General features: G+C 48.5%; 1 protein-coding gene across 4 annotated transcripts in view; it reads left to right on the top strand.

The window, feature by feature from the left end:
* Window positions 1-8,536: 8,536 nt before the first annotated feature.
* DLG3 (discs large MAGUK scaffold protein 3) overlaps window positions 8,537-12,618 on the top strand; it is a 54,124-nt gene continuing 50,042 nt past the window's right edge. For all 4 annotated transcript variants that reach the window (XM_015104929.4, XM_042242480.2, XM_015104930.4 and 1 more), the window contains exons 1-2: window positions 8,537-9,236; window positions 12,535-12,585. In XM_015104929.4, the coding sequence (XP_014960415.2) occupies window positions 8,880-9,236; window positions 12,535-12,585 (408 nt within the window). In that variant the 5' untranslated portion in view covers window positions 8,537-8,879. The remainder of the gene's footprint in view (window positions 9,237-12,534; window positions 12,586-12,618) is intronic.

Genomic DNA, 12,618 nt, shown 5'->3' on the forward strand with positions numbered 1-12,618 from the left:
GTGCCTGACACCGCCGATGCTTCCTCTCTTCCCAGCAGGATTAGACTCTTAACTTCTATAGGGTCCTGGACTGGAGACTGACACTGACAAAAACTTGAGGGTGGAGGGCCAAGGGGAGCCGCTCATTGGGGTTCCAATGCAGTTGCTCTCTTTATTTTTAGCTGCTGACTCACAGCTTCTGGCACTAGGGTTTGGGGCTAACAGGCTGGGCTAGGGGGCTATTAATAGAGCTAAGGCACAGCCCCGACCCAGTTCAGTTTAGAAGCACTGGGAGTAAGGAGCCCTCCCTTGGATCCTCTGGAATTATGGACTAGGGTAGTGGCTGGACTAGGACCTCTGGCTGCCAGTACCTCAGCCTGGTATCTCTACCTTGGAACTCTTGAGGGAAAGCCCCTGACAAAACTCGGGGCACAGCTCTCCCCTAAGTTTGCCATGGCTTGGGGCTCTGCCACAATGAAGCTCCTGCTGCACTGAGTGAGCAGATGACTTCCAAGTGCAGGGATTATTGTGCCCATGGCTTTGGCCTGCTTAGACCTACTCCTGGGCCAGAATGCTAGGTTACTAGGAGGAATAGCTGTGGATTTCTGGTTCCCAGAGGCCCTCATGATGATGGGATACTACAGCATGGTCCTAACAGAGAGAGCACAGAGCTGACAGAATTTGCTAGCTCCAAACCAGACACAGGACTAGCAAGCTGTCAAATTCTGTGTTCCCGCTCTCCCGTTCTTTTTTCCTTTCCCTTCCGTTGTGCTCTGTGCCTGCTCACAGGTGTCAACATATCTCAGGATCTCTCTCTACTCCACAGAGAAATCTACTTGAGGAAAGTCACTGAGAAACTCCTATAGGACCTTTTTGTCTTAATGGGTGGAAGTAGGATTTTCCTAATCCATTCATTGGGGATGGTGGGGAAATCTTGATACCTTAGTGAACTAACTAATCATCAAAATCATTCCACCCCACGCCCAATGTGCTAGAATTCCCATTCACTGAGAATGCACACCCATAACAATGTCCCTTACTCACAAAGCAGAAACTTCCCAGTTTCAGCACACCCAATCTCTGGCTCCCAGGTGAAAAGCCCCAAAGGCTTTGGGGCAAGAGTGGTTATTTCTTCACACAAAAAGACTGGGGTCACCCAATGAAGCTATACTTTCAAGAATGAGCACAGATTATCATATGGTAGTGGGCCACACCACCCTCATCCTGTCAATTTGCTGAGGGAGCTGGAGAGACCATGGATGGAAGTCAGAAATAGTCGCTCTCCTCCCAAATGCTGTATCAGGTTCCTTGGTGGCTTCAGTCTCATTGTCAGTTCAGTTCAGTCGCTCAGTCATGTCTGAGTCTTTGCGACCCCATGGACTGCAGCATGCTAGGCCTCTCTGTCCATCACCAGCTCCCAGAGTTTACTCAAACTCATGTCCATTGAGTCGGTGATGCCATCCAGCCATCTCATCCTCTGTTATCCCCTCCTCCTCCTGCCAATCTTTCCCAGCATCAGGGTCTTTTCAAATGAGTCAGCTCTTCACATAAGGTGGCCAAAGTATTGGAGTTTCAGCTTCAGCATCAGACCTTCCAATGAATATTCAGAACTGATTTCATTTAGGATGGACTGGTTGGATCTCCATGCAGTCCAAGGGATTCTCAAGAATCTTCTCCAACACCACACTTCAAAAGCATCAATTCTTCAGTCCTCAGCTTTCTTTATAGTCCAATTCTCACATCCATACATGACTACTGGAAAAACCATAGCTTTGACTAGACAGATCTTTGTTGGCAAAGTAATGTCTCTGCTATTTAATATGCTGTCTAGGTTGGTCATAACTTTCCTTCCAAGGACAAGCGTCTTTTAATTTCATGGCTGCAATCACCATCTGCAGTGATTTTGGAGTCCCCCAAAATAAAGTATCTCACCGTTTCCACTGTTTCCCCATTTGCCATGAAGTGATGGGACCAGATGCCATGATCTTAGTTTTCTGAATGCTGAGTTTTAAGCCAACTTTTTCACTCTCCTCTTTCACTTTCATCAGGCAGCCCAGTTGCCTAACAATCTCAGTCGCCTGCAGGGGCAGGGGTTGTTTTCCACCTGTTGGGGGCGCCTGTTTCCCTGAGGTCTCAGGCTAGCAGTTGGGAGGGGGTTCCAAGTGTCAAAGCATCTCAGGGTCGCTGACCTCTTCCCAGGGTTGCCAATCATGTCCAGTCTGAGCATCAAGGAGCCTGTTAGAGTGGGGAGAAGCTCACTATGAATGTAAATGGATTTTACTCATATTCATTGAAAATGAAAATGTGAAGGGGGGCAGTCAATGGAGATCAAGCATGAGGAAGGCAGTTTAACCCTCTCCATTCACTCCAGGCTTAGCAATTTTTCTCCTGAGCTACTTTTTGGATGTAAGAAAAGAGTCTAGCACTCTACAGTATTGACAAACTGCTGAGCATATAAAAGACTTTAAGGTCCTGAGTTACCAGAGTAGCCTAGACTTGGTCATGAATCCCTAATCCATTAACCCTAATCCACTGTGTACTAGGTAGAGTGCTCAATGTTTTACATTTAATCCCCACAAAACCCCTATGATTATTTCCATTTCACAGATAAACTGAAGCTCAAGAAGTAAAGTAATGGCCAAAGTCACACAACTAGTGACTGGATTAGGTGTGATTGAGCAACCACTGTGTGCCAAGGGCTAAGAATACAGAAAACCAGACAAATACAGAGGTAGGATATTCCATAAAATAACTGAGTTGTACTTTTCTCTGCCTAATGAACACCTATTCACCCTTCAGGACCAAACTAAAAATGTCATCTCTTATGACACTTTTCATAACCCCTCATCACCCACAAATAGAGTTGATAACTTGCTTTCTTATATACCCTCTGAAATAGCACTTTTTGCAGTTACTGTAATGACCTGCTTCTGTATTTCCTTTTCTCCAGCTTTGACCACCCCAATGACAAGGCCTGTTTACTATTTATCACCACTGGGATATCTGATAGACATCTCAAACTCAAATGTCTAAATCTGGACACCTGATCTTTTTCCCCCAAATGACCTCTTCCTTAAAGTGGTACTCATCTCAGCTGATGAAAATTTCACCTTCCCAGTGAAATTTGCTCTGGTCAAAAAATCTTGTAACCACACCTCATAATCAATCTGTCAACAAATCTTGTTGACTTTCTCCTCAAAATACGTATAGAATCCAATCACTTCTTATTACCTCCAGTGCTACATCCTGGTCCTAACCACCATCACCTTTCATTTGGATCACTGCAATAAGCCTCCTGACTGGTCTCACTGATTCACCTTTGTCCCCTGTGACCCACTCTCAGAAGTCAGAGTGATGTTGCTAAACACAAGTCAGATCATGCCTGTTCTCTGCACAAAACTCTCCAAGGGCTCCCCATCTCAGAATAAAGCCAGAGTCCTTCAATGTCCTGCAGACTGTATACAGTCTGGTCTCCTTTGAAATCTCTGATCTTATCTGCCAGCACACCTCCCCTCCCACTCTGCTCTAGCTATTTGGTTCTCCTTGCTGTTCCTTGAACAAGCCAGATGCATTCCTTATCCAGGACCTTTGCATTGGCTGTTCCCTTGCTAGGTATACACTTCTGCATGACTTTCTTCCTCATCTCCCTCAAATCTTTGTTCAAATATCATTTTCTCACTGATGCCTACCTTGAAGAACCTGTTTAAGATTGCCTCTATTTTAATGTCCAGTTTATAGCAATACAGGGTATAGAGGAACAAGATAAATGACACCATGAGAAAAAAAAAAAGCAAATCCAGAAGTAGGATATTCTAAAAAACAACTAACTTGTACTTTTTAAAAAGCCGATGTCATTAATTAAAAAAAAAAAAAAAAAGATGAGGGGAGTTCCCTGGTGATACAGTGGCTAAGACTTCTAGCTCCCAATGCAGGGGGCCTGGGTTTGATCCCTGCTCAAGAAACTATATCCCACATGCCAGAACTAAAGAGTTTGCATGCTGCAACTAAAAAAGATGCCGCATGTCTCAACTGAGACCCATTGTAGCCAAAATAAATAAATAAATACTTAAAAAAAAAAAAGATGGGAGACTTCTAGTTCTGGACTCAGCTGGAGTAGACATACTCCTATTTCTCCCTATTTCTCCCAATAAGAACAGCTAAAACTCTGCATGTGATATGTAAAAACAAGCATAGGAAGACTCTAAAAGAGGGGGAAAAGGGCAGTTTTGACTAAGTGAGCTCCCTGGGTTTTCTTGTTGCATTATATCCCAGCCTGTAGGCTGGAGAAGCCAGCCTGGAAGTGCCAGTAGGCACAGACAAAAAAAAAAAAAAAAAAACCTCAGTAAAAGCCTGCTCTCTCTAGCCCAAAGACTAGCAAATGGGCAGCTTAGTTGGACAACACTAAACTCTTAGACAATAACCACTTTCCTGCAACCAGACATTACAGAAAAACAAAAACAAAAGACTGCAGCTCCACCCACTCTAGCCAGCAAAGACCCAAGTGGAAACCAAGACTTTCCCTCTTGCCAGACTCCCCAGGCTCCATGGGGTGGTGTCTAAGTAGGGAGTCTGGACTTCCATCCCCACAGGTTAACCTGTGTAGCATCAGAGTATCAGAGAAAGGCCTAGTGGAGAGTCAAGACTTTTGCTGCTGCCCTGCTCATCCTCCCCTCCCCATCCCAGTCCTCTATCATCTTCCCCTCACCTGCACCCCCACCCGTGGTGAGTGGAAGCTACCTGGGAGCAGGAAGGAGGCCCTTCAACCCTTCCCCAGCCAGGGAAGTGTCAGTGGAGGCCTTGTAGGGGGCTGGAACTCCCACACCTGCCCAGCAGTAAAGAAGAACCCCCTCTTTGGGTATCAACCAGTGTTAAGTGGGGAACAACTTGAACCTCTACCCCCTCCTGGCAGTAGCCAGGCAATGGGCCCTTCCACTGATGGCAACAGTGTCAGAAAATGCCTATCCAAAACAAGAGATTTAAGTAGGACCTAGAGTCTGATAACATAATATCCAAAAATGTCTATGATACAATGGAAATTCACTCATCATACCAGGAACCAGGAGACCCTCACCATGAATAAGAACTAAGCAACAGATGCCAACACCAAGATGACAGAGAGCTTTCAATGATCTGAGAATGAGTCTAAAGAAGCCAACGTTAGGAAAAAATGCTTCAATGAGCAATTACAAATAGGTTGGAAACAAAAGAAAAAGATGGAAAGTCTTAGCAGAGAAACAGATAAGATGGAGTATCAGACAGAAATTTTAGAATGGAAGAATACAATAACCAAACGAAAATACTGAGGAAATGGGCTCATCAGCAGGATGGAGAAGACAAGAAAAAAAATCAGTGAACTGGAAGATAGAACATTAGAAATTGCCCGATCTGAATAACAGTGGGAAAATAGACTGAAAAAAAAAAAATGATCAGAGCCTCAGAGACATGTGGGACTATAACAAAAGACCTAACATTCATGTCATCAGGGAGTCCCAGAAGAAGAGAGAGAAAGTGGGCCAAAGAAGTCCTCAAGAAACGATGGCTGAAAATTCTCCCAATCTGGCAAAAGACATAAACCTACAGATTCAAGAAGCTGAACAAATCCCAAACAATAAAGAAATCCATGCCAAGACATATTCAAACTTTGAAAACCCAGACCAAGAGAAAGTCTTGAAAGCAGTAAGAGAGAAATACCACTTTATCAACAGGGGGAAAACAATTCAAGAATCAGTGATTTCTCACCAGAAACCATGGTGACCAGAGGAAGTGGCACAACATATTTCAAGTGTTAAAAGAACTGCCAAGGCTGGATGCTATATTTAGTGAAAATATCCTTCAGAAATGAGGGAGAAATCAAGATATCCTTAGGAAAAGGAAAGCTATGAGAACTTGACACGAGCAGACTCACCCTAAAAGAGTGGTTAAAGGCAGTGCACACAAGAGAAAGGAAATGATAAAAGAAGAACTCTTGGAACATCAGGAAGGAAGAAGGAATAGAACGAATAAAAACATAAGTACAACAGGCTTTCCTTCTTCTCTTGAATTGTTTAAATAATGTCTGATGGTTGAAGCAATAGGTACAGTATCATCTGATGTGGAGCTCAATATATGTAGAGGAAATATTGAAGACAACCATAGGAGAAATGAGACAGGGTAAAGAGACCTAAATAGAGTTAAGCTTTTTTTACACTTTCCTCAATCTTTTAAACTGATGACACCAATAGGTCTTTGTGGTGACAAAATAGTTTTGCAATGGTTGTTATAGGAATCTCTACATGTGGTAAAATGGTATAGAACTATACACACATTGTACCAATGTCAATTTCCTGGTTTTGATATTGTACTACAGTTATGTAAGATGCCATCATTGAGTAAAACTGGGTTAAGGGTACCCAGGCCATCTCTGTACTATCTATGCAATTTCCTTGTAAATCTATAATTATTTCAAAATAAAAATTTTTTTCTGTTAAGATTGGGGCTGTTCTAGTGGCTAAAGACACAAATGCAATGTGACAACTGTGATTAGATTCTGATGTTAAAACATATAAAAGACAAGTTTGGAGAAACTTGAATATAGACTGGACATTGTTGTTGTTGTTCAGTCACTAAGTCATGCCCAACTCTTTGAGACCCCATGTAGCATGCCAGAGACTAGACGTTAGATAATGTGAAATAATTGTAAATTTTCTTACATGCCATATTCATATTATTAGAGAATGTTTTTATCCCCACACAATGAATGCTGAAATATTTAGAGGAGGTGTGTAATGAGATCTGTAACTTACATTTGAATGATTCAGAAAAAATTGTAGATCGATTGACAGAGCAAATATAACAAGACATTGCCAGTTGTTGGCTCTATGAGGAAGATATATAGGAGTTCATTGTACTATTCTTTCAGCATTTCTGTATGTTTGTAAATTTTCATTTTTAAAAAAGCTAAAGAGGATATGTGAAAGATGCATATGTGATAAAGCAAGTATAGTAAAATGTTAATGCAAATCTAGGTGGCAATTTGCTGGTCCCTGTAAAATTCTTTCAGTTTTTCGGTATGTTTGAAAATTTTCCTTTTAAAATGTAAGGGTAAGAAACTTGAAGAAAAAATTATCACAACCTCATATCCTTCCCTAGTACTCCCAACCCCTCTTTTTCTGCTCTTTTTCTTTTTTCCCACAGCATTTATCACCATATACAGTAGTATATACTTCACTTATTTATTGTACTAATTTTTGTCTGTGTCCTATCACTAGAATGCAAGCTCCCCAAGGGCAAGGATTTATTGTGTGTGTGTGTGTGTGTTTTTTTTTTTTTTCCCTGTTTGCTGCTACGTCCTTAAGTCCTAGAACAGTGTCTGGCACATAGCACGTGCTCAGAGAATATTTGTTGAATTAAGAATAAGTTTCTGTAGCCCTAGGGCCTAGGGCTTGCACAGAGTAGGTGTGCAACAAATGATCATTAATTTGAGATCTGCAGAAGTTAGAATAGACCTGTTGTACTTGAGTCAAACGGCTAGGATTCCGTCACTTCCACCTGTGTAACCTAGCTGCATTAACATCCCTGAGCCTCAATTTCTCACTGGTATAAGTCAGATAATAATAGTAACACTTTGGTAGGGGTTTTGTTTGCATGTAAAGCACTTAGGACTTTGTAAAGACTCAATAACTGGTAGCTAATGACAAAACAAGAACAGCAAAATGACAAGTTTTCCCAGCATGTTATCCTTCTTCCATCCACCAACAGGCTGAGCCAAGAGAGGTTAAGAAGATGTCCTTGGACAAGTATTCCCAACTTCTTTTCTAGGCCCTCAGGTTTCTTTCATTTTAGACCTCTTCTTTCCTTTCCTCCTGCCTGGGACTTTCTTTACTCTCTTGGCATCCTGAAGTGCTTTCCTCCATGATAACCAAGCAGGAGTGGAGTGGAGGAGACAGGAATCTGTGCACCAGGGACAAAAGCTTAGAGCTTTCCTCTCCTCCTGTTCTAGGTGTGAGTCCCTCATTGGTGATAGAAGCAGGTCAAGTGTTAGGTTGTAGTTATTTCAGGGCCTAGAGATTGAGAGAACAATAGTCCTGAGGAAGAGGTACTGACAAGAGAATAGCCTCCTAAGCGGTCCTCTTCCTTGGTCCCGTTAGGAAAGAGCACCTCCCTCACCCTGCTCTAACGTCCCTTCGATCGGTTCTGCCACCTCAAGTCTTTACTTCTGGTGGCCCCAGCTCAGAGCAAGGCCGGGGACCCATTGAGCATCTCTCTGCAACTCCCTCTTGGTAGTAGGGTGGGGTGGGGTGGAGTGGGCGGAGGACAGGCTGAGATTGGAGATGAAGGGGCATGAAATTGAGAGCTGAGCTCACCTGTGGCCTAAGTCCCCTGTCCCTGACCTAGGGTCAGCCCTACCCCGGATATCTGGGGAGCTGGGGCTGAGCCTGGGGGCGCCACTGCCTCTGTTCCTTTAAGGAGCCGCTGTTTAGCATTCCTGCCGCTGCCGCTGCCGCTGCCTGATTCTGAACGCTGATTGGCTGGAATCAACTGAGAACCGAGCCAGGGAGAGATGCTCTTGACTCCACTCAGATTCATCCTGGGGACCAGTGCAGGAGCGGTCCCCGCAGCACCCAGCTTCTGCCCAAGCTTCCGCTTCTTCTTTGCCGCTGGGCCTCGGCCCAGGAGCCACGACGGGCGACACGGAGCCGCCAGTGCTGGAGGGGGAGCCGTGGGTGCGGGGCAGCGTGGGGGCAGAGGCCCCGGGACGCCCGCCCGGCCCCAGGCCCCGCTCCGCCCGGGCACCCCAACGGGTGCCCCCCCCTTCCTGGTCCGAGCAGTGTGAGTGTGCCCGGGAGCCCGGCGGTGGCAGCGGCGGCGGCGGCGTGGAAACCGGCGTGGGTTGGGGGGTCCGGGCCGCGGGGGGCAGTGCCATGCACAAGCACCAGCACTGCTGTAAGTGCCCCGAATGCTACGAGGTGACCCGCCTCGCCGCCCTGCGGCGCCTCGAGCCTCCCAGCTACGGGGACTGGCAAGTACCCGACCCCTACGGGCCAGGTGGGGGCAATGGAGCCAGTGCCGGTTATGGGGGCTACAGCTCGCAGACCCTGCCCTCGCAGGCGGGGGCCACCCCCACCCCCCGCACCAAGGCCAAGCTCATCCCCACCAGCCGGGATGTGGGACCAGTGCCCCCTAAGCCAGTCCCGGGCAAGAGCACCCCCAAACTCAACGGCAGCGGCCCCAGCTGGTGGCCGGAGTGCACCTGTACAGGCCGGGATTGGTATGAGCAGGTATGGACGGGGGGCAGGGGGGGCGGAGGGGGGGCAACCCAGGGGAGCTGGGGAGTGGGGGGCCTAGAGGCCTGGAGTGCAGCAGGGGTTCCTGGGGCTCCAAGCCAGCAGACCCTGAGCCCCAGCACTGCAGCTGGCTCAAGAGAGATGGTTGGAAATGTGTGCTTCTCTGTGTGTGTCTGTTTGGGGGTCTCCATTTGGAGGGGATTGGGAGGAGCTGTGTGTCAGGAGGTGAAGGTATGGCGGAGGGGCACATTTTCCTGTGTGGGGGGATTGGGTTCTTCTCCGTATGGGGGTTGAGCAGTGTCTCTGTGTCTGACAGGGGGCGGGAGGTTCTGCGGGGGCTGTGTGTGGTGTGTGTCTCCACAGGAGGGGAGGAGGGGGCATGGTGCTCTGCGTAGCGGGGACATGTGTGTGTGTGTGTGTATGTATGTTGAGGTGTGGAGAGAAAGGCAGTGGAGCGCCTGTGAATCTATGTTGAGGAGCCATGTGCCCAGCTCGCCAAGCTTCATCCCCTGATGCCATGAGTCCCTCTTTATCCCTTTGTGTGTGAATGTGCACATGGACATGTGGGGATGTCTCTCTGAATGTGGAGGTGTCTCTGTAGATGAAGCTGCAGGTTTGGCTGTGTTTGCCCATATGTGTGTGTGGCCACATGTATATGTGTGTGAGCATGTGGCTGCAAGTGTGTGCATGTGTGTGCCTCTATGTGTGTGTGTGCATGTGCAGTGTCCCTGGTGAGAGGCGCTTGACAGGCAAGGAAGGGAGGGGGAGGAGGCAAGAGACACGTCCCAAGCAAGGCTGAGAGGCTGCTGAGAAGGATGGACTCTTTGTCCAAGCGGCTCTGAAGTGTGTGTGTGCTGAGGGGGGAGCTGAAGCAATCTTCCTCGCTCCAGAACAGGCATGGTGCCTGGAACCAGGCAAGGGGCAGCTGCTTTGGTTCAGGGACTGGCCCCGGTGGGGCATGTCCCCCTGGGGTACCCCTAGATGTGGGAAAACTTAGCCCCCCAGCCCTGACTTGGCACAGCTTGGGAACCCCTGGGTGCTGGGCACAACTCCGGCTTCTACCCCCAGCCTAAACTGCCAGCTTAGAAAATGGAAGGAGCATCTGTGGGAGAAGCAGCAAAATGGAGGCTGGGCCGGCAGAGCCAGGTCCCTGGCATGCATGGCGGAAGGCCTGTCTGGTTTTTCAGCTCTGCAGCCCCCAGGGTAGGGAGAAGGGAGGAGGAGGCTTTGCTGGGGAGGGCAGGTGCTGGCTGCCCCAAGCTGGTGACCGTTCTGGCCACCTTTGTCCCCCTCTGGGGATCGGATGTGCTCTCACTCAGAAGGAAGCATGGGGACTTCCTGGGGAAAGAAATCCTCAGTTCTGCCCTTCTGCCTGTTCACACCGACTGTTTCCTGTGTCCCTTGCTTTGGCCCCTTGCCCTCTCCAGCGGGTTCCCCTCTCTCCTTTCCCCCTCCACCCTGGGGCCCTACCCTTCTAAACACTCTCTTGTTCTTGTCTGGCTCAACTGGGAGATAAATGCCAGTCCCAAGGATAGGTGGACCAGTTGGTCAAGGTTTCTTTGCCAGGACTGATCCCTGGATGGCTCCTGGCCCTGGGAATGGGTTCCTTGAGGGGGACAATGTGAGACTGGAGCGTGGAAGCCAGGAGCTGCTGGGTCTTGCTGGAGCTGGACTTGAAGCATGGCTCTCACATGTGGGCACACATGGTATACCAGATGCATAAAAGAGCTGCATGGAGATCCTTTTGCCTGTGTGTCTGTTGCATGGTACTTCAGGCAGCTGTGTTCTTTCGCGGCTCTTAAGAACCATCAGTTATTCCTCCTGGGATCAGGGACAAGAGTAAGGCTGCAGCAAGAATCTCCCCACCAGCTCCTAGAGCTGCAGGGCAAAAAGTCCTGGGGCCAGGCTCAGGAAAGGTAGAGGCATGATTAGCCAGTCCTGTCCTCCTCTGCTTTTCAAAGCCAGAGCTGTGGGGTGAAGGCAGAAGTGGGGAAGCAGAGCAGGGCATGCAAAGGAATCTTCACCCTGGGTCTGCAGCTTCCTTCTTCAGAGGAGGAGATCAGGGGTCAGGAAAAGGGTCTCACAGCCAAAGATGAGAGGAAAGGCACCAGGTTCTCTGGGGAGAAAGGCAAGAGGGCTCCTCTATTCGTGGGGATGAGAATGAGAGCCAGGGAGCAGGTGCTACTTGTCTGTCCAGAATCACATTTTCACTTGGCAGTGGCCACAAGTTTGTCCTGCGTGGGAGGCTACTTCTGTGGGTTGGTCAGACCAACCCTGTGTTTCCATCCTCTTTCCTTGCTTCTCCTCCCATGACTACTGCATGTCGAAGGCCATGGACTCTGCTGCCAGTTAGTCCATGGGTCACCAGCTTCTTCCTAATGGGGAACCTTGTCCATTCTCCTCCTGTTCCACCCTTGGCTTTGCCCTGACTCCTGACCAGATCCCTTTCTGCTGAGAAACACAAAGGGTTCCGGATCAAAAGCCCCTGGATAGAAAATGGATTAAGACTTTGACTCCTTCTGCCCATTGGAGGAATTGGGTTCTTGGGGACACAGAAGGAGAGGCAGAATGAAGATTCATGAGGTACTCTGAGGGGGCAGATTTTCTTTTGCCCATGAGCTTTAATGGGCAAGGCGATTGACTGGCCAGAACATCAATGGCCTTGGCGAGCTTGCTTTACTCAAAAGAGCACCTGGAGATCCAGGTTCTAGCCCTTGTTCTGCCACTAACTCCCAGTATGCCCTTAGGCATAACCTGTGTCCTCTTTGGTCCTCAGTGTCACTGTCTGTCACATGGGAGAGGTTGAACAAGATGGTGACTGCTGTCTTTCCAACTCCGACATGGTGGGAGTCTGTGATCCCCAAGTCAGGGAGACCTGTTGTTCAGAGAGGAGCAGGTTCCCATCCAGGCACGGATGCTGTGTGTGGCATGGTTTGCCCACCATGTTCCATTTCTGCCATCCCCCTCAGGCCAGCCCTGCACCCCTCCTAGTGCACCCTGAGGCCCCGGAGCCCAGCCTTTTGGTGAGTGCACCACTGACTGGCTCAGTCCCAGACAATTGGTCTGGGCTAAGTGAGAAGCTGGATTTGGCCTGTGTGGCTGGAAGCAAGGGGAGGGGAGCCTCCTCAGGGTCAGCCTGCCCCATCTGTGGCCAAGAGGTGTCCCAGGGTCAATTTGGGCTTCCCTACTCTGCAGGGAGTAGGGGGACAAGCAGGTTGACCAGCAGGCAGATGGTTGGGGTGGGGAGGGTTAGGCAGGAGGCACTTAGGGTCCTGCCTGTGTCTTTCCCCAGGTGAATGGCAGCGATGGCATGTTCAAGTATGAGGAGATAGTCCTTGAGCGGGTGAGTCTGGCAGTGGGGCAGGATGAAATGGGA

Source organism: Ovis aries, chromosome X, assembly GCF_016772045.2.
Source record: "Ovis aries strain OAR_USU_Benz2616 breed Rambouillet chromosome X, ARS-UI_Ramb_v3.0, whole genome shotgun sequence".
Taxonomy (NCBI): domain Eukaryota; kingdom Metazoa; phylum Chordata; class Mammalia; order Artiodactyla; family Bovidae; genus Ovis; species Ovis aries.